At 32.0% G+C, this 21,668-nt stretch overlaps 1 protein-coding gene across 10 annotated transcripts in view; it reads right to left on the bottom strand.

Moving 5' to 3' along the window:
- Nucleotides 1-4,657: 4,657 nt before the first annotated feature.
- BOLL (boule homolog, RNA binding protein) overlaps nucleotides 4,658-21,668 on the bottom strand; it is an 87,966-nt gene continuing 70,955 nt past the window's right edge. For 5 of the 10 annotated variants that reach the window (XM_074215388.1, XM_074215387.1, XM_074215391.1 and 2 more), the window contains 2 exons: nucleotides 13,763-13,912; nucleotides 4,658-6,572 (listed from right to left, as the gene is read on the bottom strand). In XM_074215388.1, the coding sequence (XP_074071489.1) occupies nucleotides 6,519-6,572; nucleotides 13,763-13,912 (204 nt within the window). In that variant the 3' untranslated portion in view covers nucleotides 4,658-6,518. Of the gene's footprint in view, nucleotides 6,573-12,935; nucleotides 13,913-21,668 lie in introns of those variants that run through there. The other 5 variants (XM_074215386.1, XM_074215389.1, XM_074215384.1 and 2 more) reach the window with 5 other exon arrangements.

The raw sequence follows: 21,668 nt of genomic DNA, 5'->3' as shown, positions 1-21,668 counted from the left end.
GATTTTGTTGGTGCTATATACTGATTTTTTAATGTGGATTTATTTTATCCTGCCTTTGCTAAAAATTGTTCCAACTAATTTTTTAGATGAATCTTTAGGATTTTTCAAGGATTTAATCATATTGTTTGCAAAAAGGATATTACCTCATTCCGATTCAAATTTTTTCTTTTTGTTATTGCTAGAATTTTTAATACAGTACTGAATAAATAATATTAGTGACAATGGGAATCCTTGTTTACTCCTGATCTTACCAGGAGGGCTTCTAGCTTATCCCCATTACAAATAATGTTTGCTGATGGTTTTTTAGGAGATGCTTCTTATTATTTTAAGGAAAAATTAATTTATTACCTATGCTTTCAAGGGTTTTTTTTTTAGTAAGAATGAGTATTGTGCTTTATCAAAAGCTTTTTCTGCATCCATTGATATAATCATGATTTTTGTTCCTTTTGTTATTGATATGATCAATTATGTTAATAGTCTTTCTTAAGTTAAACCATCCCTACATTCTTAGTATAAAACCATCTGAGTCCTGTGGCCAGATATGAATCAGGATAACCGTGGATGCAAGGCAATGACTTGGCCAAGGTCACACAGCTAATACATGTCAAGTGTCTGAGGTTACATTTGAACTCTGGTCCTCTTGTCTCACTGTGCCACCCAGCAGTTGTACAAAGATTATACATTCTGACCAAGTAGGGAAAGTCTCAATGTGGAAGGGATAACAATTTGTTTTTGCAACAATGGGATTAAGTGACTGGCCCAAGGTCACAAAGCTAGTAAGTAAATTGGAGGCCATAATTGAACTCGAGTCTTCCTGACTCTAGAACTGGTGCTCTATCCACTGTGCCACCTAGCTGCCCTGGAAGGGATAACTGTAATTAGTAGCATATATTCTTTCAACCTATTTTTCCTAATTATCCTCTCAATTCTGATTTTTTTCTTAAATTATTTATTTATTTGCTTATTTATTTAGCCATTCATTCATTCATTCATTTTCCCAGCTACGTATATAGTTTTCAACATTCAATTTTTTTTGTAAGATTTTGAGTTCCACATTTTCTTCCTTCTTCCATTCCCTTCCCCTCTCCTCCCCCTTGACAGTAAATAATCTGATACAGGTTATACATATATAACTATGTTAAATATATTTCCAAATTAGTCATGATGTGAAAGAAGAATCAAACAAAAGGGAAAATGAGGGTGAAAAAAAGCATAAAATATTTTAAAAATTGAAAATAGTATATGCTTTGATCTGCATTAAGACTCAGTTCTTTCTCTGGATGTAGATGGTATTTCCCATCACAAGTCTTTTGGAATTGTTTTTGATCCTTGTACTGCTGAGAAGAACTATATCTATCATAATTGATCATCTTATAATGTTGCTGCTAATGTGTACAACATTCTCCTGGTTCTGCTCACTTAAATTCAGTATCAGTTCATGTAGGTCTTTCCAGGATTTTCTAAAATCCACCTGTTCATGATTTCTTACAGAATACTATTCCATCACATTCATATACCACAATTTGTTCAGCCATTCCTCAATTGTTGAGCATCCCCTCAATTTCCAAATCTTTGCCACTATGAAAAACTGCTATAAATATTTTGGACATGTAGGTCTGTTCCTCTTTTTTATGATCTCTTTGGGACACAAGACCCAGTAGTGGTATTGCAGGATCAAAAGGTATGCAGTTTTATTGCCCTTTGGGTATAGTTCCAAATTGCTCTCCAGAATGGTTGGATCAGTTCACAGCTCCACCAGTGTTTCAGTTTTCTCACTTCCCCTCCAATATTGATCATTTTCTTTTTTTGTCATGTTGGCTAATCTGATAGATGTCACATGGTACCTCAGAGTGGTTTTAATTTGCATTTCTCTAATCAATAATGGTTTAGAGCAGTTTTTCAAATTATTATAGAAAGCTTTAATTTTTTTCACCTGAAAATTGCTTGTAACAAATCATTTGATTATGAACCAATTGGAAAATGATTTTTATTCTTATAAATTTAATTCTGTTCTCGATACATTTCAGAAACAAGGCCTTTATTGGAAATGCTGGCTATAAAACTTGTCTTCCAACTTTCTGCATTCCTTTTGATCTTAGTTGCATTGGTTTTATTTGCATAACACCTTTTTAATTTAATGTAATCAAAATGATCTATTTTACATTTTATAATGTTCTCTATCTCTTTTCTGGTCATAAATTCCTATCATTTGCATAGATCTGACAGATAAGCTATGCCTTGTTTTCCTAAGTGAATAATGGTATCAACTTTTATGTCTAAATGAAATACCCATTTGATTATTTCTAACCACTACCTACCTAATCCAGACCCTTAAGAATCCCTCTCTTCCCAGACTCCTAGTTCTTGATCTATATATATACCCTTCTAAAAGTTCTTCCTTTAACCTGTCCCCTTGCCCTTCTATTTTATAAATTTAGAAGACTTTAAAAACCTTTTATACATATTCCCCTTTTACCCAATTTCAATGAGAATAAGATTCCAGCACTAATAGCTCTCTACCTCCATTTGTTTCTGTTGTAATAGTTCTTCCATTTATACCTTGTTTGAATGAAATAATTTCTCTATTTTACCTTTCCTTTTATCTCTCCTATTCAATTTTATTTTTTCTTGCAAGGCAATGGGGTTAAATGACTTGCCCAAGGCCACACAGCTAGGTCATCATTAAGTGTCTGAGGCGGCATTTGAACTCGGGTCCTCCTGGTTCCAGGACCAGTGTTCTATCCACTGCACCACCTAGCTGCCCCCTCAATTTTTTTTAAATCACCTCACCATACTCAATTCAGTCCCAAACCTTGTATTTCAAACTACCCATGTAAAGAGTACAGATAACATTTTCCCATATAAGTTGTAAACAATTTAATTTTATTAAGCCCTTTATACTTGGTCTTTAATGTTCATCTTAAGTTTCTCCTGTATCCTCTGTCACATTTCCCATTGATTCTGATCTTTTTGTCACAAATATTTCAAAGTCTTTCAATTCATTAAATGTCCTTTTTTTCCTTTTCCATTCAGGATTATACTCAATTTAGCTGGATAAATTATTCTTAATTACAAATCCAGCTTCTTTGCTTTTCAAAAATATAGATGTTCCAAGCTCCTCAGTCTTTTAATTTAGAAGCTGCTAGATATTGTATTATCTATACTGGAGGTTCAAAGTATTTAGTTTTTTTTTTATTTGTAGTATTTTCTCCCTAATCTGGGAGCTTCAGATCTTGGCTATAATGTTCCTGTGTGTTCTCATCTTGGAATCTCTTTCAGGTGGTGCTAGATGAATTTTAAAAATTCCCATTTTTACTGTCTTGTAGAACTTCAGGGCATTTTTCCTTAACAGTTTCTTATAAAAGCATGACTTCAAAGTCATAACTTCCAGGTAGTGCAACAATTCTCATAATGTCTCTTTCCAATCTCTTCTACAGATCAGTTGTCTTCCTAATCAGATGATCCCATTATCTTCTACTTCTTCATTCTATTATTTCATTATTTTTTTGATGTTCTCTGAAGTCATTCACTTCCTCTTGCCCAATTCTAGTTTTTAGGGAGTTATTATTTTTTTTAAGCCTTGGATCTTTTCCCATTTGGCTCACTTTCTTTTTGAATTTTCTTGGATTGCTTTTATTTATTTCCTCTTTAATTTTTTAAAGCCCTTTTAAAGTTCTTCTAAAAACTCTTTCTGGGCTTGTGCCATTTGACATTTTTCTTTGAAGTAGTAGTTTTTAAATGTTATTATCTTCTTAGTATATAGTCATGTTCTTTCTCCTTTGGGGGTTACTGCTCTACTTCTTGTTTTTCTTGCAGTTGAAGCTTTGGGCTTCAGGTGTTTATACATTTTTTTCTGAACTCTGTCTGGGGGCCCAACCTTGGGCATTCCTCTCCATTACTAAATCATAGCTAGGACTCCCAGCCATACTGTTACCATACTCTTGTTTTGCTCAATTCCCTATTAGTCAATCACTTCTATTTTGTTTTACCACTAAGTTTATATCTAACCAACAGCCCCAAGTATATCCAAACCACTACTCTGTTCCATAGTTACTAAATAGACAACTTGATATAATGAAAAGTCAAATATCTATAATTTTTGGCTATATCACTTCTCTTCTCTCTTTAAGTTGAAGCAATTGAACTATATTTCTGAGGTTCTTTCCACCTCTAATGAAATAAATCAGAGATTCTTACTCCGGAATCTAGACTTCTCAGGGAGTTTAAGGGGTATATGAACTTGGAATGGGGAAAAAATAACATTATAATTTTCACTAATCTATAGTATTTCTTTCAATTATTTAACAAACCTTATTCTGAAGTTTCTACATTTGGCAGGGTCCATGACACAAAAAAAGTTAAGAACTTCTGACTATGCCTAGCTTCTAAATGTCTTTGTGAAGTGTGGACATGCACATTACACTGGGAGCTATAAATTTTGGGTTTGAAGGTATCTCAAACATTTGGTAAGAACATAAGGAAACAATCATATACAATTTTATTCAAAACACCACACTAAAAATCTAGAATTATATCTTACAGTTGGTTTCAACTAACTTAATTTAGGGATAGCAATTCAATTTAGATTAGTAAACCAATGATGGAGTCAAAACTAGAATCTAAATAAGTTAAGTTTCAAAAGTAGCTTGACCTTGAAAAGGGATAATACCATGCTCCCAAGAGAACTGAGAAAAGATAAAGACAAAGTAGAGAAAGCCCATTTTTTTTTCCAAATTGAATACATTTATTTCAATCTTATTTCTCCTATTTATTGCTCTTATCACCTTAGGCAAGTCCTCTTTGAGTTGTTTCCTTCTCTTAAAATGAAAGGGTTGATTTACAGGACTCTTTTTTTGAACAGAGCAATCTTTGGATTGCATTTTTTTTCAGTTTGACTAATTTTATTTCAATTTAAGAGAAAGCCTATTTTATAGTTACAAATGTTATACTAACTTGTGTGGCTATCTCTGCTATTTGAATTGTCATTCCCTAGTCTCTCCTGCTTTTCCTATCTGCCTCCTCAGTTACCTTGTTAGCTTATTGCTCATTTTCTCCACATGGTGTGAGAATATTCCCCAAGATTCTAGTATATGTACTTTGTTCTCTCTCTCTCTCCACTTTCTCTTGGTAATGTCACCATGGGTTTAATTATCATCTTTATGCCAGATGGGTCCTATATAGCAAATTAATCTTTTCCCCTTGCCTCCAATCCTGCATCACCAGCGTAGTGGACATTTCAAACTGGATTTCCAGACATCTCAAACTTAACGTATCAAAAAAGAACTCTCTGTCTTTCCGACCAAATCTACCCCCTCTTCAAAACTTCCCTATAACAGTTAAATTTACTATTCTTCCAGTTTTTCAGGTTTGAAGCCTCAGCACTATCCTCAACTCCTTACTCTCTTATACCTCATATATCTAAACAGTTGCCATATCTTTATTTTAATCCATATTTAATAAAGCTACCTACAATGTGCTAAACATTGTAGAAACAAAGAATGAAACAATTCTTACTCTTGAGCTTATGTTCTATCTCTATCATCTCTTTTACTCAGATAAACTACTCTCACCAGTTCTCACCTCCTAATTGGTTTCTTTGCCTTAAATTTCTTCATATACTACATCTTCCACATAGCTGCTAAAGTGATTTTCCTTAATTGCAGACCTGGCCAGATCACTTCTCTATTCAGAAAAATATTGCCTCTAAGAAAAAATATAAACTTCTCCATAGAGCCTATTACAATTTTGTCCACACCTTTTCCAAGCCTTTCTGTACATTAATCCAGTTCCAGCACTATTTTTGTTTGTTTCTGCAAGAGAAAGGGGTTAAGTGCCTTGCCCAAGTTCACAAGCTGGACCCAGCATTTTGTGATATAAATTATCATTCTGTTCCAGAGACATATGCCATTTTCTATCTAGATGCCTTTAGGCCTTACACTTCCCCTGCCCCTGCCTAAAAATGAATTCCCCTCTTCACTTTCACTTCTTAAAATCTTTCTCTTTCTTTAAGGTATAGCTCAAGAATTGTTTTCTACATGAAGCATTTCTTGATTCTAACTGCCCCTGTAAGTGCTAATCTCTTTATGTGTGTGTGTGTGTGTGTGTGTGTGTGTGTGTGTGTGTGTATCTCCCCTATCTACTTAGAGGTATATAGTAAACCTGGGTTCAAGTCTCATCTATAACATTTACTACCTGTGTGACCCCCACCCCCACCCCACCAAGTCACTTAACTCTCAATGATTTTTAGACACCTAAGGTTATAAGTTGCAGAGAAGATGCCAACTTGCACTGGTAGATGGAAAGTGTTCACCCAATAGTTTCCAGTATCAATGAAATCACAGGTCTTGTCCATATCACTATTCTTATACTTACATATGTTCTTGTCTCATCTTTTAGAAGGTAAGTTCTTTTAAAGCAAGGATTATTTCAATTTTTATATTTATCTCCAGGAACATAATATGTTACATTTGATTGATTGAAGAGGTAGTAGGCCCAACAAGGTTAGGTGATGTATCCAATCATATTGCAAGTGACAGAACAGGTACTTGAGAAAGGTCTTTTTTACTCCAAACCTTTTGATGAAAAACAAGGGAAAAGTGGAACAAACCCAGATTCGAATCACTGATAAAAGATCAAGGGACCCCTTTCCAAAACTAAAAATTTAAGTATTTAGTAATTCCTTCAAATATTTAGATGCTGGTTATGGCTAAAAAGTTTTCCTTTCAAAGGCTCTCAAATTTAAAGGAGTCAAAAATCTTAAGTTTAATGGAATGGATGAAACCCTTTCTCATACCACCAATTTCCCAGTTTCCTAGGAGTGCAATTCTTGACTCCTAATTTTCTCACCCCCCCCTTATTTAATCTGTATTAACTAATTGTATATTGTTGTTTGTGACAAAAACAAATGTTATTTATAGTTATCATTTATTTGATTAGAGGATTTTATCAGGAAAACAACATAATTATTACATGATTCTTATGGAAAATATATATATATACCTAACTTTCAAGAATTTATTACAAGCAAAAGATGGGTAGTTGATATGTGATAGTTCTGCCAAGGTGTCTCTATAAAAGTACCAAAGAAATTGCTGAAATTTTATAATTTGAATAGGCACAAAAAATTAGCATGACATTCAATGCCAGTGACTATTTTCTGTCCAAATACACAAATAATTGAATTTATATTGTCCTTTAAGGTTTACAAAGAACACACACACACACACACACATACACACACACACACACACATATATATATATGTAAACTTTTATTTTAATTTTTTTTTATTTGAGCCTTACCTTCTGAGATGTATTATTAAGTATTCACACTTTACAGATGGTCTTCAAAAGCTAGTTTGTGGCAGACATTGCCACCCACTGATTTTACATTTCTATTTCCTTCTTTAAATTTATTGGACTCTAGAACTATGATAATCATTAGTGCATTAGGACATCTCAGAGTTCAAATCTCACCTCTGATATATTCATTAGTTGTGTGGCAGTAGGCAAAATCATTATTACTTCACAAGGTAATGATCAAGAGATGTTATATATGAAGTTCTTTACAGCCCTCAAAATGCTATATAATTGATGGTTATTTTATTTGGATAGAGGAGGTGTTTTTTTTTTTGGGGGGGGGTTGATGTTGAACATTGAACCAATTTGGCAGGCATGAAATTTGGGATTTCAGCAATATATTTCTCTTTCTTTGCATAGTGATTCTCAGACAGGCTTTTGTCAAATAAAAACTTATGAAAGTTAACCAAAGGCTGGTCTTGGGACTCACATATTGGTTAAGTGTTCTGACCATGGAAATATAGGTATGGTCCAAAAACTTGAAACTACAACTCTAATAAAATTATATTTACATTCAGGATATGGCTAATAGTACTTCAAATTTATGTGTCACCTTATAAGACTATAAAGCATTTTCACAGTAATGCTGTTAAGGTGCATAATATAATATTATTCCTATCATTACAGATGCAGAATTGGGTGAATATGAGTGATCTAGACTCATACTGTTAGTGTCAGAGGTAGGATTCGTGCTTTCTTTTTTAAAATTAGTGTTCTTAACTTTGTGATGACGCTCAGTGACAAATGTATTTTTAAATAATGAATCAGTGAAAAGTTTTTTGGTAGTTAAAAATGGTTAGAAACTAAAGTGGCAGAGTCAAGCTCTGAGGCTAATTTCAAACTCCTATAATCATTTACTAAGTGTCTATGCACCAGGCTGAATTATGCTAGGCAGTAGCTTTACAAACAAGGAAACAATCCCTACTATAATGAATGTGAAAATGGAATTACATTCTATAAAACTAGTAACATTCCACCTAATCTAGTATTCTTTCCAGTATGCCATTGTGTATTTCTATAATTTTCTTTCAAACTGTCTCTTTATCTAAGAGTGATCAAAACACTTCTTTTGTCCTTGCCTCCTGAACTGGTGTATGATCAGTGGCTCCAACTTCTTTGTAATGCTAGTTTTGGTCACTGTTTGGACTTTTCTCTTACTACCTGATGATAGCTTTGGCCAACTGAATCTATTAAGAACTCAAATGGAATACCCAAACAGTATGCTAAAGTTATATTTTCACAATCAAAATAATATGAACAGAAGAAAATGAACTCTGCTTAATGACTATAGAAGGTGAAGTCTGCCTTTTCAAAATCTGAAATGCTTACTGAGTGAGGAAAAAAACTTTCAGAAAAATATTGAATATATTTGTTTTTTTGAATATATTTGTTTTGACTCAATTATTTTTTACAATCAACTCACTATGTGCTGCTGGGTAAATGATTTAGATGTTTAATAATATTGCTTAATTTTTACAAGACTGAGGGGAAAAAAGTGGGGAAGTGGACATTTTGAGGGGATTATTACTATTTTTAAAGCAGTTTCAAACTCTAGAATTTCCATTTCCCTTTTATATAAATTTATATGTAAAATTTGAGTACTTTGGTATGGTTTTAGTTATTTCAAATATAAATAATAATAAAAAGTAAGTTTAACTACCAAAATAATAAAAACTTATTAAAGTTTAAAATTTACATTTTAAAAACATGCAATCATTTAAAATTTTTATTGGAATTAACTTTTTAGTTACAAAAACAGAATTTTATAAGAAGTTACAAACCACAGAAATTTTGTTTTTCATTACTGTAATATATACATGCAGTTTTAATACAAATGAGCTATCTAGTCAATTATGCTAAATAATCATATATTTACTAACAACAAGTTCTATGAATTTATTAAACATTTATTGCTATACACTTATGATATTTTTCCTAACAAGCCTGCAGTAACCACATTAAATGCTCCTGGACTCCCATTTATTAACAAAGCAAAACATCTACCCTATTAGCTAAAGTGTTACATACTGGACAGTACTTGATAAATTGTATGTCACATGACAGTTTAGTCATGTTCTAACTTTTCACAAAATCATATTTAGAAACTTTATTATGAATCACATGAAGAACACTCAATTGTTATATTTAAATGATCCATTTATTATGCAATATAGCCATTCTGATGGACATAGGCTGTATTATAAAGAAGTAGGATGAAAACCTAAGTCTATGGCATTCTTTTATTATTTTAAATATATATTTTAAAAATATATTATAATATCAAAAGATCTACAAAGTCCATGTTAACTTGGAAGGCCAAAAAAGATCTGTACCTTTATATTGTGTCTTAAATAAAACTAAATAGAACTCTGTTTAAAATGTGAATAATATATTCTTATAACTAGCTAGGCATGATGGGTGCTTATCACATTTTGACATTTTTTTTATGGTAGATTATAGCTTTTTGACAGGATCATCAGACTAAATTCATCATAAAAATGGCCTATATATCATACTTTTGATTTATTTTTAAAATGACTTATTAAAGTTTTCCCCCTTCACTTAAATAGAAGCTGTCATAAAGTGAAGAAAGCTTCAATCCAGGTGAGCTGAAATTACTGCACTAACTTAAATATTTAAATGTCTATGTAACTATTTTTTTAGAGAAGGCCCCATCCTTAAAAGTCTCTAAATCTTTTCATCTAAAATACAGAAAATTTTTAAGCTATGTGTTCTGGTTGATTTTTATTAAATTACTGAAATGTGATTAATTAAAAAAATTATGATAGCAAAAGTACATATTTAGGTAGCCTATTTTGGTATTCGGAGTCATTAAGTACAGAGAAAAATAAAAGATATACCAAACTATAGAAAACACATGAATACTGGTTAATTGAATGGAGTTTAATGGTTGGATTTTCATGACACTTTTTAAAACATTTGAAAAAAGAAATTCCTGTTCAAATGTAAAAAAAATATATTATTTTAGTGATCATTATGACATTGTTTGACTTAGTACATAGAAATAGTTGGTAATTAATAATCAAAATTCAAAGTAGCATATTTTTTTCTCCCATAAAAGCATCTGATATTATTGTCCATTGTCTTCAAAATCAATTGTCTTATTTTCAGATGTAAATTGATGCCCTTAAAATTAAGTCTGTTATCTCAAAAGGATGCATAATATTTTAATTCTTTTTCTATGGCTCACGGAGACTATCTTGTGGAGCCAACATTGATTTTACTTGAATCAGCTCTGGGGCAAAACAATCTCTGTGTAGCTAAATGGATAAATTAGGAAGAAAATTTTTCCTTTAGATCTTAGGCAGAAGTGAAACATAAATATCAAAAACATTGCTTTATCCTAAGGGAAGCAATAATTCCAATCCAGCAGAAGTTTACTGAAGTAATTATAAGTCCAAGTATTAATAACCAAGACTTGTAATAGTCATTTTTCAAAGAGAGGGATATATTAGATTGAAGAGCAGAAAAAGGCACATGTTTAAGGAAAGATAAAGTTACACACATTAGAAAGTTAAAGGGTGGCTTTTTAGTGCAATGACATTTTCAGGATTTTAATATTAAGATGAAGATTTAGTTCTAAGAAAATAAAACTTTTATCTTCTAAATTGAAATGGAGGTATTACAATTTTAAGAAGCAGAAAAGGTTATTGAACTGTAGAGCACTTAGTAAATCTAACTACTTTAAAAAATTCTGAAATTCTTAATATTCAACTCAATACTTTCTATTCACAAGGATTTTATCTAGTTTTCTTTACTGATTAATTTCTTTGATTTGTTACAAATGTTGAAATATTTTTCAAATACCTTGAAAAGTTCCTTAAAGTTCTAATAAATGTATTTAAATTATTTTTTTTTGTCCTTTAAACTGAGGTGGTTTATCTGAAGTACAAAGAATAATTTATAGCATTACTTTAATTCAACCGTATTTTCATATACAACTTATAGTTTCTGAATCATATGAGGACCAAGAATAAGGATGGATAGTTACTCCCTTTAACCTAAGATTCTACATATATGGCCATTTTTATCATGACTTGAAATGAAAAAGGCACTGCCACTTAAAAATAAGGCTAACACATTGATCTGTAAAATAGTTAAAGTAGCTTTCTGATACACTGGAATATGGTACATCATTTCTTAAAATGTAAAATTATAGAAATTAAGTATGACAATTTTCCAACAGATACTCTACTGCCTTCTTTTAAGATTGATTTTGTTACCTTTTTTGTGTGCATTAATGAATGTTCAAAGTTTCTCAGTCCTTTTTTTTTACTTATACAGGTGGAGGAAAAAAGTATTACACATTACCCTCATAAAACTGAATGAAAATAATAATAATAATAATAATAATAATAATAATAATAATAATAATAATAATATTGAATTCATGGAAATATTTGGGTTTTTCCAGATAATACTTTTCCTGATATACATTTTAAATAATAGCACAATTGTTCAAAAAAATTAGAAAATACTTCAAATGTAAACTGTTTCTGGACTATAAATACTCTTGGACCTCTATAATTTACAACATTTTCAGAACATACATGCCTTGGTATATACTGAATAAGCTTGAATTGAGAAACAAAGGACTAAATCTTGCAAATACCAGACAAATGGAGTAAATATAATGTTTCATGATATTTTGAATAAAGCTCTAATATCAGAACACAAAACTTTCTACACAGGCTATTGTTTTCACAAATAATTACAGTAAAGGAAAACATGGATAGAGTGGCTTTGGGATGTGCCAAAATATGCTCTAAAATTCCTACATTGCTAAATTTTACTGTTCAACTGAAGTATATTAATCCCAAAACATTAGGTTATATCCCCAATTAATTATATACATCAATAGACAGTTTATCATCCTATATGACAAAATCAGGTAATAAAAGAGGATAACAACTATCCTAAATTGTAACAATTGGGTAATTACCTCTTGGAATATGTATATATGTATGTGTACATATACATACATACATACATACACATTTTTACAAAAATAACAAATAATTTTTGTAGGAGCTCTTTATTCCTGTTCAATAAGAGTGTAAAAAAAGCTTTAGAGTGAATTAGAGAGAATATCTGACTCCTTACACATAGTGTAATATAATTTCATTAAGTGTTGGATTGAATTTTAAATACAGCAATTTCAATATTACTAATTTGTGTAACTACTTTTTGCTAAAATGCCCACTTTCTAAGAACCCAATTTTGTTTAAGATGAAGATGTTTTCTCTAAGAACAGCTGAGATGTCCTTAAACTGACTTTTTGAAAAAGACAGTTCAACATTTAAAAAATAATTGTCTTCTAATACCGTATCATACCATACCATATTAACAGATTAACCATATTAACATTTGATCCTACCTTTTTACAGTATAATATAATTCAGTTTTTTAAAAATTCAAGGCTAATTTTTTTAAAACTCAAGTCTTATAAGCTAAGACATGAAAGCAGAGTATATATATATATATATATATATATATATATATATATATATATATATATATATATGTATGTATATGGTGAATGTTTTAACTTGCAGAACTGCCAGAAAACACTTACACTTTATACATCAGTGACAAAAGAGGATCAGTAATAAATATATATATGTATTATTAACCATATTTTATGTCAGCCTTGGCCATGGAATATAGCATGAAACAAATGGTCCTTACCTGACAGACTTCTAAAATTCTTAATATAAATTATTTAAAAGATATATTTGATAAGAATTCAAATTATAAATGAAAAGCATTAGATATTTTAGCAAAAATATTTAAAATATATTAGGCAAAACATACATTAAAACTAAATACAGTGAACCTGAAATAATATGAGAATGAGTATATATATGTATGTAGATACATATCTACATACATCTATACCAACATATTATATATCAAGACATGGCCTTTTTGAGACCAGTCTATCTTATAAACAGTTTGTCTTAACTGCTTTAATACACTGTAGCTATATCTACACAATGTAAAACATCTGGATGAAAGGTGAGAAATTTAATCACTTAGAGGTTTTTTTAAAATATCTGGATGTTAGGAATCAAAGTATCCAGATAACTGACTGAATTTTCAGTTTTTAATCTAGACATGTACTGTCTTGTAGCTTAGCCTCTGTTCTACTTATCAGAGATAAGTCTATGTTACCATAAATGAGTATGAATTAATAAAGGAAACCATGATTTTAACCTGCACCTCTAATGTTCTGAGCAATGAACTGCAAGATTCCTTTTATTCCTTTTACAAAAAGCAAAGACACTTTTTAACTTAGGCATATTCATTAAACTCAGTACCAAACCACATATGAAGCTAGTAGCTATTTAGAGTTTGGTATAATAGCCAAGATTTTACTTAACAGAGTCAGTAGAAGAAGGTGGAGTAAGAATTGAATCTTCTGCTCTGAATTCTTTCCTAGGATGAAAGTGAGGGCTTCGGGTATATCGAGGTTTCAGTCCCATAGATGAAGGTTGAGAAAAGCTTCTTCTCACAGAATGTAACCTTGGTTCCTATCATGATATTAAAAAAATAAGGATTTTTCCAATCTATGCAAGTTAGAACAATAAAAATTTGTGCTTAGTGAACTCATAAATAAAAAAAAAAAACTGAACGTTTTATTTTATATACTGTTTTGAGGAAGGGAGGGAAGAGAGTGGATGTTCCTTTGACTTTTTTATTGGTGTGGTCGGAACTTTCTTACTGTGGAATTTATTACCACATTGTGTATTTACCAATACAGACCAACAACTCATTTCCTAATTACAGACTTAGAATGTTGCTCAAGAGCATTAAGAGGTCTAAGTGATTTGTCCATGATCATACAGCTAGTATGTTTCAGATGCAGAATCTGAACCCAGGGCTTCCTTCTTCCAGGACTCTTCATCCACTACAGCATCCTGCCTATCATTTTATGTCATACATATGGGTTGTTATATTATATATAAAGAAAAATTACTTCTGGCTAGCTGAGTAATAACTTAGAATAAATTGATAGCCCTTTGTACTCTCTTAGGCCAAATCTGAAGTATTGTGTTCACCTCTAAATGAGGTGCTTAGTTTGACCCTACTGGGTCATGGCACAGATAATTCTTTGCTCAGGAACACAGAAGAAATGTAAACTTTGGATAGTGACTCACTTTGTACTAAATGATAAACAGAAGAGAAAGGAACCTATATATTTAGAAATAAAAAGGCACTCTGATATCCAATAATTTGCTCAGACTATTACTATCAAGTATTTGATAGCAGTGGGATTCAACATACTCTATATTTAAAGGTTGGGAAAATTATTTAGGTGATACTTCAGTAAAAACAATCTTCTAACCCTAAATGAATACATAACAGTAATTTATCAAATGATGTTTAAGGAACGATTGATATAGTGGAAGGCACAGACTATTTTATTTCAAAAAAGGCACTGGTTGATTGCAAAACTTGATATAATTACTAGCATTTTTGCAAGCAAACCATTGTATGGACCTTGCTGAAATTGTCAGGTGTTAAACCATTTTTGACAACTTTAAAAGATTTATGAAAAGGTTAAAAAGCAACTAATTACTTGATTCTATGTAAGTACCTATTAGCTTTAGTACCCAAGTAAGTACCTATAACTTTCTGCCAAAAAGGTCTGCAGTTTCTGTAGCTTTCTGAAAAATTCATTCATATAATTTCAGGACTATGTAGCAGTTTTTAACAAGAAAAGAAACACATAAAGATATATTTTACATTAGATTTATGTTATCTAATCAAAATAAGTTTTGCATGTTAAATAAAGTATTTTCTCTCATAAAATTAAAAAAAATTTCCACTAAAATTACCATTAAAATAAACACCACACACTTTTAACTCTGCTAAATTGATTCACAGTTATGAGAAATATATTATAATTTGATCTGTTTATAGTAACAATTATTTTAGTTATCTATTATTCTCAATGCTGTTCCAAAGTCTTCTAAAACAAAACTTTTAAACAATTAGATTCAACAGTGTTAAAAAGCATAACCTATCAGTGTGGTGGTGGGGAACTATAATTATAATTAATATCATATTATAAAGCAGCAATTAATAAAACATAAAAGATGATGCAGTGGATAGAGTGCATGGAGTCAGGAATACTTGAATTCAAATCCTACCTTAGATACTTACTAGCTGAGTGACCCTTGGCAAGCCACTTAACCCTGTTTGCCTCAGTTTCCTCATTTGTAAAATAAGCTGGAGAAGGAAATGACAAACCACTCCAGTATCTCTGCCAAGAAAACCCTAAATGGGGTCATGAAGAGTTGGACACAACTGAAAACATCTGAACAACAATAACAAAAAGAAAATGAGGAATTAATAATCCTTTTTACAATTTCAAATGCTGTGGAACTCAAAAGTCTGATAAACAACAATGTTATTAGTATCTCAAAAAGGAGTCAGGAAAACCGGGGATATGAAAAAAAAATCACGGAGTATTGTGTGTGTGTGTGCATGTGTATGTGTGTGCACGTATGTGTGCACATGTGCATATGTGTGTGTGTGTGTGTGTGTGTGTGTGTGTGTATGTACACACACCTGCTTCCTTCAGAAACAAAAGCTATGGCACATCTCCAAAACATAAAAAGAAAAAAAAGAATTAAAAGCATAGATGCAGTCTAAAAGAGCCTTTTCATTTCTAGAAGAAACAAAATATGAAGTTTAGGGAAGAACAAAGGGACATTTGAAGTCTTTTCTTTTTTTTTTCATATCCAGTTGTCCTTTACATGTGTTTTATATCAGAAAACTGTTTTGAGTAAGATTTCATCAGAATTCTTCTGTAAATTCACTTTAATTCAACAATAATTAACCATTTATTGTGCTTTGAGAATAAAAAAAAGAAAGAAAAGATCTTGCATTGATGCTAGGAGCTTATATTTTACTTGGAATGGGAAATCCTACAAGAACTCAAATACATATACTGCAAATATACAATGATGGAAACAATTCTATTCCCTATTCTGACCATGGATAGTAGTATCCATGATTAAAGGCAATGATTACTTGATAATTACATTAATTCAATTTTCTCCATTTTAAACATTTATTTTTCCAGTTATTGTTTCAATAATATACTTTAAAATATGAAATTTTCAAATTTTCTGATACTGTTAAACAATTTTGTAATATTTAAGAGATGAAAATATTCTAGCAACTTGGTGAAATAGTACTTGGTGAGGCTAAAAATAATTTCTTAAGACATAACATTTCTTAAGATTTTTTTATCCACTGTGAAAGGGCCTCACACTACGGCTAAGTCAACATGTCAGCAGTATGACCTTGGTCTCCATTAGGAAAAGCTTTATTTTCCAGAATAAATTGATAGCCCTTTGTACTCTCTTAGGCCAAATCTGAAGTATTGTTCACTTTAGGATGCACATTGATTAACTGGAGATTTTCTATAATAGTGCAAGAAGGATGAATCTATGTCATATGAAGATTGGTTAGAAAAATTTGGGATGTTTAGTCTAAAGAAGACGGGATTCAGGTTGTCACATATGAAGGGTTGTCGCATACAGTATTTAAGAATTGTTTTTTCTGGTCTCAGAGATCGTTCTGAACCAGGAGCAAAATGTAGAAGCTGTAAAAAAAGGCAAATTTAGACCTGATGACAAAAATATCTTCTTAATAATGAGTGGTTCTCAAAAGTGGATTAAGCTGCTTCAGGTTTTGCCTTATCAGAAGTTTTTTCCATAGGATGGACAATTACTTGTTGGTTGTACTTTAGTGGGGATTCTTTTTGGGGGATCAGTTGAATCTGATGGCTCCCAAAGTCTCCTTCCAACTAACCATTTATGATTACATTTATTATGATATAAGCAGAAGACCTAGGTTCAAATCCTGCCTTGGATATGTACTGGGTAAGTGATCTTGGGCAAGCCTCTCAGTCTCTCAAGGACCCCAGGCAATTCTTTTAAGTTAAAAAAAAAATGAGTTCAGATCTGCATTAGTAGGAGTTTCCTATAGCAATCAAAATAAAGGTCCAGTTCTTTAAAAATGGCATATAATAGTGGAAAGAATGCTGAATCATAATAACCTAGATTCTGAGGCAGGTGATAGTAGTCCAGTGGATAGTGATGACTTTGGAGTGAGGAAGACCCAAGTTCAGATGTGGCCTCAGAAACTTATTTAGTTGTGGGATACTGAACAAGTCTCTTAACCTCTGCCTGCCTCTATCCCCCAATTGAAAAATGGGGATAAAAGCAGCTACAACCCAGAGTTGTGAAGATCAAAGCACTTAATATAGTGCCTGACACACAGAGAAACTTAATAAATTTTTGTTTCCTTCCTTTCTCAGACCTGGGTACTGTTTCTAAATTTGATACATAACAAATATGTTAACTTTAAGCAAATCCCTTGATGTCTTTGAAACCTGTGTTCCTCATCTGTATTAAATGTCTTGGGATATTTACTCTACCTATCTAAAAATAACTCCAAAAATGATGCATATGAAGGTATACTAAAAACTAAAATGGTATACAAGAAACATTATTGTTATCCTAAGTTGGAAATAGGTCACATTATGATAAATGACATCAAGACTGTTAAAGTCTTTACTTAATACTTTTACCAGATAAGGAGAACTAATTTTGGATAGTTATATTCCAAATTTAATTACATTCAATTCAACAAACATTTATAAAATACCACTTAAGTGCTTGACTGTGCTGAAAGATTGAAGAAAATCAAGACTTTAATATGCACAATTCTTATCCTCAAGAATGTTATGGGAGATAAGATAAATGAATATATACCTAGTGATAGTTGTAATACAACACAGAGGTCTGAGCCTACACCTTGGTCACTTTCAGGGATAATGGTTGTCCTTCATTTTCAAATAAGATCATGACATCAGGGAGGTGATACCATGACAACCCTGTGAATTAGATTTGTGTGAGTGGATGCTGTGCTAAATCACCAGCCTCACTTTCTCCTCCAGAGCCATCTAGGTCCAGTAGAGACAGCCCTGTATGTGAGGCAATTAGGGTTAAGTGACTTGCCCAAGGTCACACAGCTAGTGTGTCTGAGGTCACATTTGAATTCTTGTTCTGACTCCAAGGCCAGTGCTCTATCTACTGTGCCCCATAATTAACTTAACTTTCAGGGATACAGCTCAATGTAGGTGCTTCCAATCTAACCTATTACATATGAATAGAACCAAAAAAATGGACGTGATTAATGCATAGGAGAAATATAAGACAAAGTTTTAGAAGAGTTGAAGAGTAATTGGACCTTAAAAATGTATAAGATTTTAATAGGTGGAGATAAAGGGGTGGGGTAGGAGGAGGGACATTCTAGATATAGATAATGGCATGAAACAGAGGCAAGCAAAGTGATTTGGCTGGAGCACAGGGTATGTGAAGGATAGGGTATTGTAAGATAAGGTAGGTGGGAACCAAACCAATTGTGGAGAGTCTGGAAAGTCAAGTTAAAGAATTTAGATTTTCTTCATCAGGCAATGGAAAATCTCCAAGTCAAACGTATTTTGTGTATGAAGAGGATTAATCTGGAAACAAGGTTTGGATTCAGGAAAAATTGGTTTAAAATCCTATATTTAATTTCTATGTAACCCTGAACAAAGTAATTTCCATTACTGAGTTTCAGTTTCCTCATTTGTAAAATGAGGATGATACAAGCACTTGCTTCACCAGGTAGGATCAAATGAATTAAGATGCTTTTCAAACCTTAAAGTGTGACATAAATATTTTTAAAAGAGTCCTATATTTGGAGTCAAAGAACCTGATATTTGGCTCTGATACTTACCATATGTGTAACAAATCATATTACTTTTCTGGGTCTCAATTTACTTAGGTATAAAATGAAGGTGTTGGGTTAGATGATTTCTAAATCTGGTTCTAAATCAAATGATTTGATAGAAACAAGAAGAAAAGTTAAGAAACTACTGAATTAGTCTAGGTAAGGATAAAGAGAATTTGGAGTAGAATGGTAGTAGTTGAAATAGAAAAAAGGGAGATAAGTAAGAAATATTGTTAGGTAGGACTGAAAGGACTTGATGACTTTATATATGTTGGAGAGATAAAGATGACTCCAAGGTTTTGAGTCTGACTGGAAAAATAGTAGAAGGTTAGTTAAAATGCACAGAAAATTTTACTAAGTTCTTGAAATTAATTTATATTAGTATAGTTGACTTTGCTATCTCTTTCCTAATACTAACAGATAGATTTTTGCCTGGTTAAACAGAAATGATTTAATAGACAACTTAGATTTATTTTTGCATTCCTCATTGGTGCCTAGCATTACACCTTGTAAGCTAACAGGTACTTAACAGGCATTTATTGAATGAATGAACAGATAAAAATCAGTACAACTATTCTAGAGATCTTCGTGACTTAATTGCAATATTCCTAGTATTCTTCCCTGGACTCTAATCATTTATTTTATGTTGATGCTGCACTTCATATGTGATATAACAAAAGCATAAAGCAGAAGTTAGAACATCACAAGTAAATACTTTTCCAGTTATGAAAGGATTTCCTGATTTGTGAGAAAGGAAAGAGGGAAATTATGAAGACTTGATGTAACTTTAGAGAGCTATTACACAGGCATGAATCAAGTAGATCTTCTCAGAGAAAATTGTTGAATTAGTTCTATATCACTTTTTTTCAATTTTTTGCAAGGCAAATGGGGTTAAGTGGCTTGCCCAAGGTCACACAGCTAGGTAATTATTAAGTGTCTGAGACCGGATTTGAACCCAGGTACTCCTGACTCCAAGGCTGGTGCTTTATCTACTATGCCACCTAGCCGCCCCTCTATACCACTTCTAATGCCATGCTGAAAAGGTAAGATTTCAGGTTCTTTTCACTGATTACATGTCATATGGGTTCTATGGGAAGCTTTTTCCAATTCCTTATTGCTATTTTTATTAAGGTTTGGAATATTCTTGTAGTGGTATACTGGAATAAAAAAAAGCCCCATGTAGTTCCTTAGAAATCCCTAATATAGACCAATTCACATATTTTCTCAAATGCAACATATTTCCATTAGGACCATAAACTATGGAAATTAGTAATTTGGCTGGACAGAAGGGAAATTGGAAAATCTATGTAGTTAAGAGATCCTACAGATTAATCAAATAAGACAAGGATTTAGAAGCAGGTAAGTAGGGCCAAAAGTCAGGGGAGTCAATCAGCAGGAACACTAAAATAAGCTAGGATACTTATGAAGAAAATATCCAAAGACTCAGGCAAAGGTCCTTAAGAGGTTGGGGGTCCAAAAGAAAAGATCTAGATGTGATGAAGTCAGCATCTAGGAAAGTATTCTGAATAATAGTCACAGAAAAACAGTATGAAAAATGGAGCAAAAAATGTGATTCAAGAGCATGTTAAATAATTCCTGTTAAATGAAAAGAATAGCTTCAAAGAAATAGGAAAAGCTTATATGAAATTATGTAGAATGAATAAAACTAGAACAGTTTATACAATAAAAACAGTTTTTTAAAAAAGTTTTGTTTTGAAAGTCAAAAAGGCATCAGCCAGCCACCCAGAGTGAAGTGGGGTACAGAAAAAGGCAGAAAATTTGCCCAGTCACCTCAGTATCCAAGAAAGGTTGTGAGAATTTTTCCATCTCCTTTTCTCCCTCTTGCAGCACAAGGCCTTGTTAGTCTCAAAGGCAGGGTTAGTACTATAAATTAAAGTACATGATGAGTTAAATGGGTTTCTATAGCTCTGTATAGGACCTTATCCATTATTTATAACTGATTCTATGTGAAAATGCATTTTAAGTTTTAACCAATTACTACATGCATTTTTAGAAAACAATATTCATTTATGAACTTATGACTACCTGTAAACTCAAAGTGATTGATGATGGATAGAAACAATCAACTAGGAAGCTGTTCTAAACCATCATACAGGAGAATAAAGGGTTAGAAAACATATACAAAATCTTTAAGTCAACCAAGAGAAATATTGTTTTTGTTTTCTAATACCAACTTAAATACATGAATTTGCTTGATAGTGTCTACTGCTCTTTTCTTTCATACTTTTAAGATTGAGGTAGAAGGGGCAGCTGGGTGGCACACTGGATGGAGCCCTGGAGTCAGCAAGACCTGAATTCAAATCCAACTTCAAACACCTGAACAAATACTATGTGACCTTGAGCAAGTTACTTTAACCCTATTGCCTTGCAAAAAACCCCCCAAAAAATAAAAGGATGAGATGGAAGAAGGGGTACCATCAGAGCAGTATAATACTAGAGCATAAAACCCATCATTGGGTTGTCTTGAGCTCA

Source organism: Macrotis lagotis, chromosome 1 (assembly GCF_037893015.1).
Source record: "Macrotis lagotis isolate mMagLag1 chromosome 1, bilby.v1.9.chrom.fasta, whole genome shotgun sequence".
Classification (NCBI taxonomy): Eukaryota; Metazoa; Chordata; class Mammalia; order Peramelemorphia; family Peramelidae; genus Macrotis; species Macrotis lagotis.
This window is presented reverse-complemented; position numbering and strand designations above follow the sequence as displayed.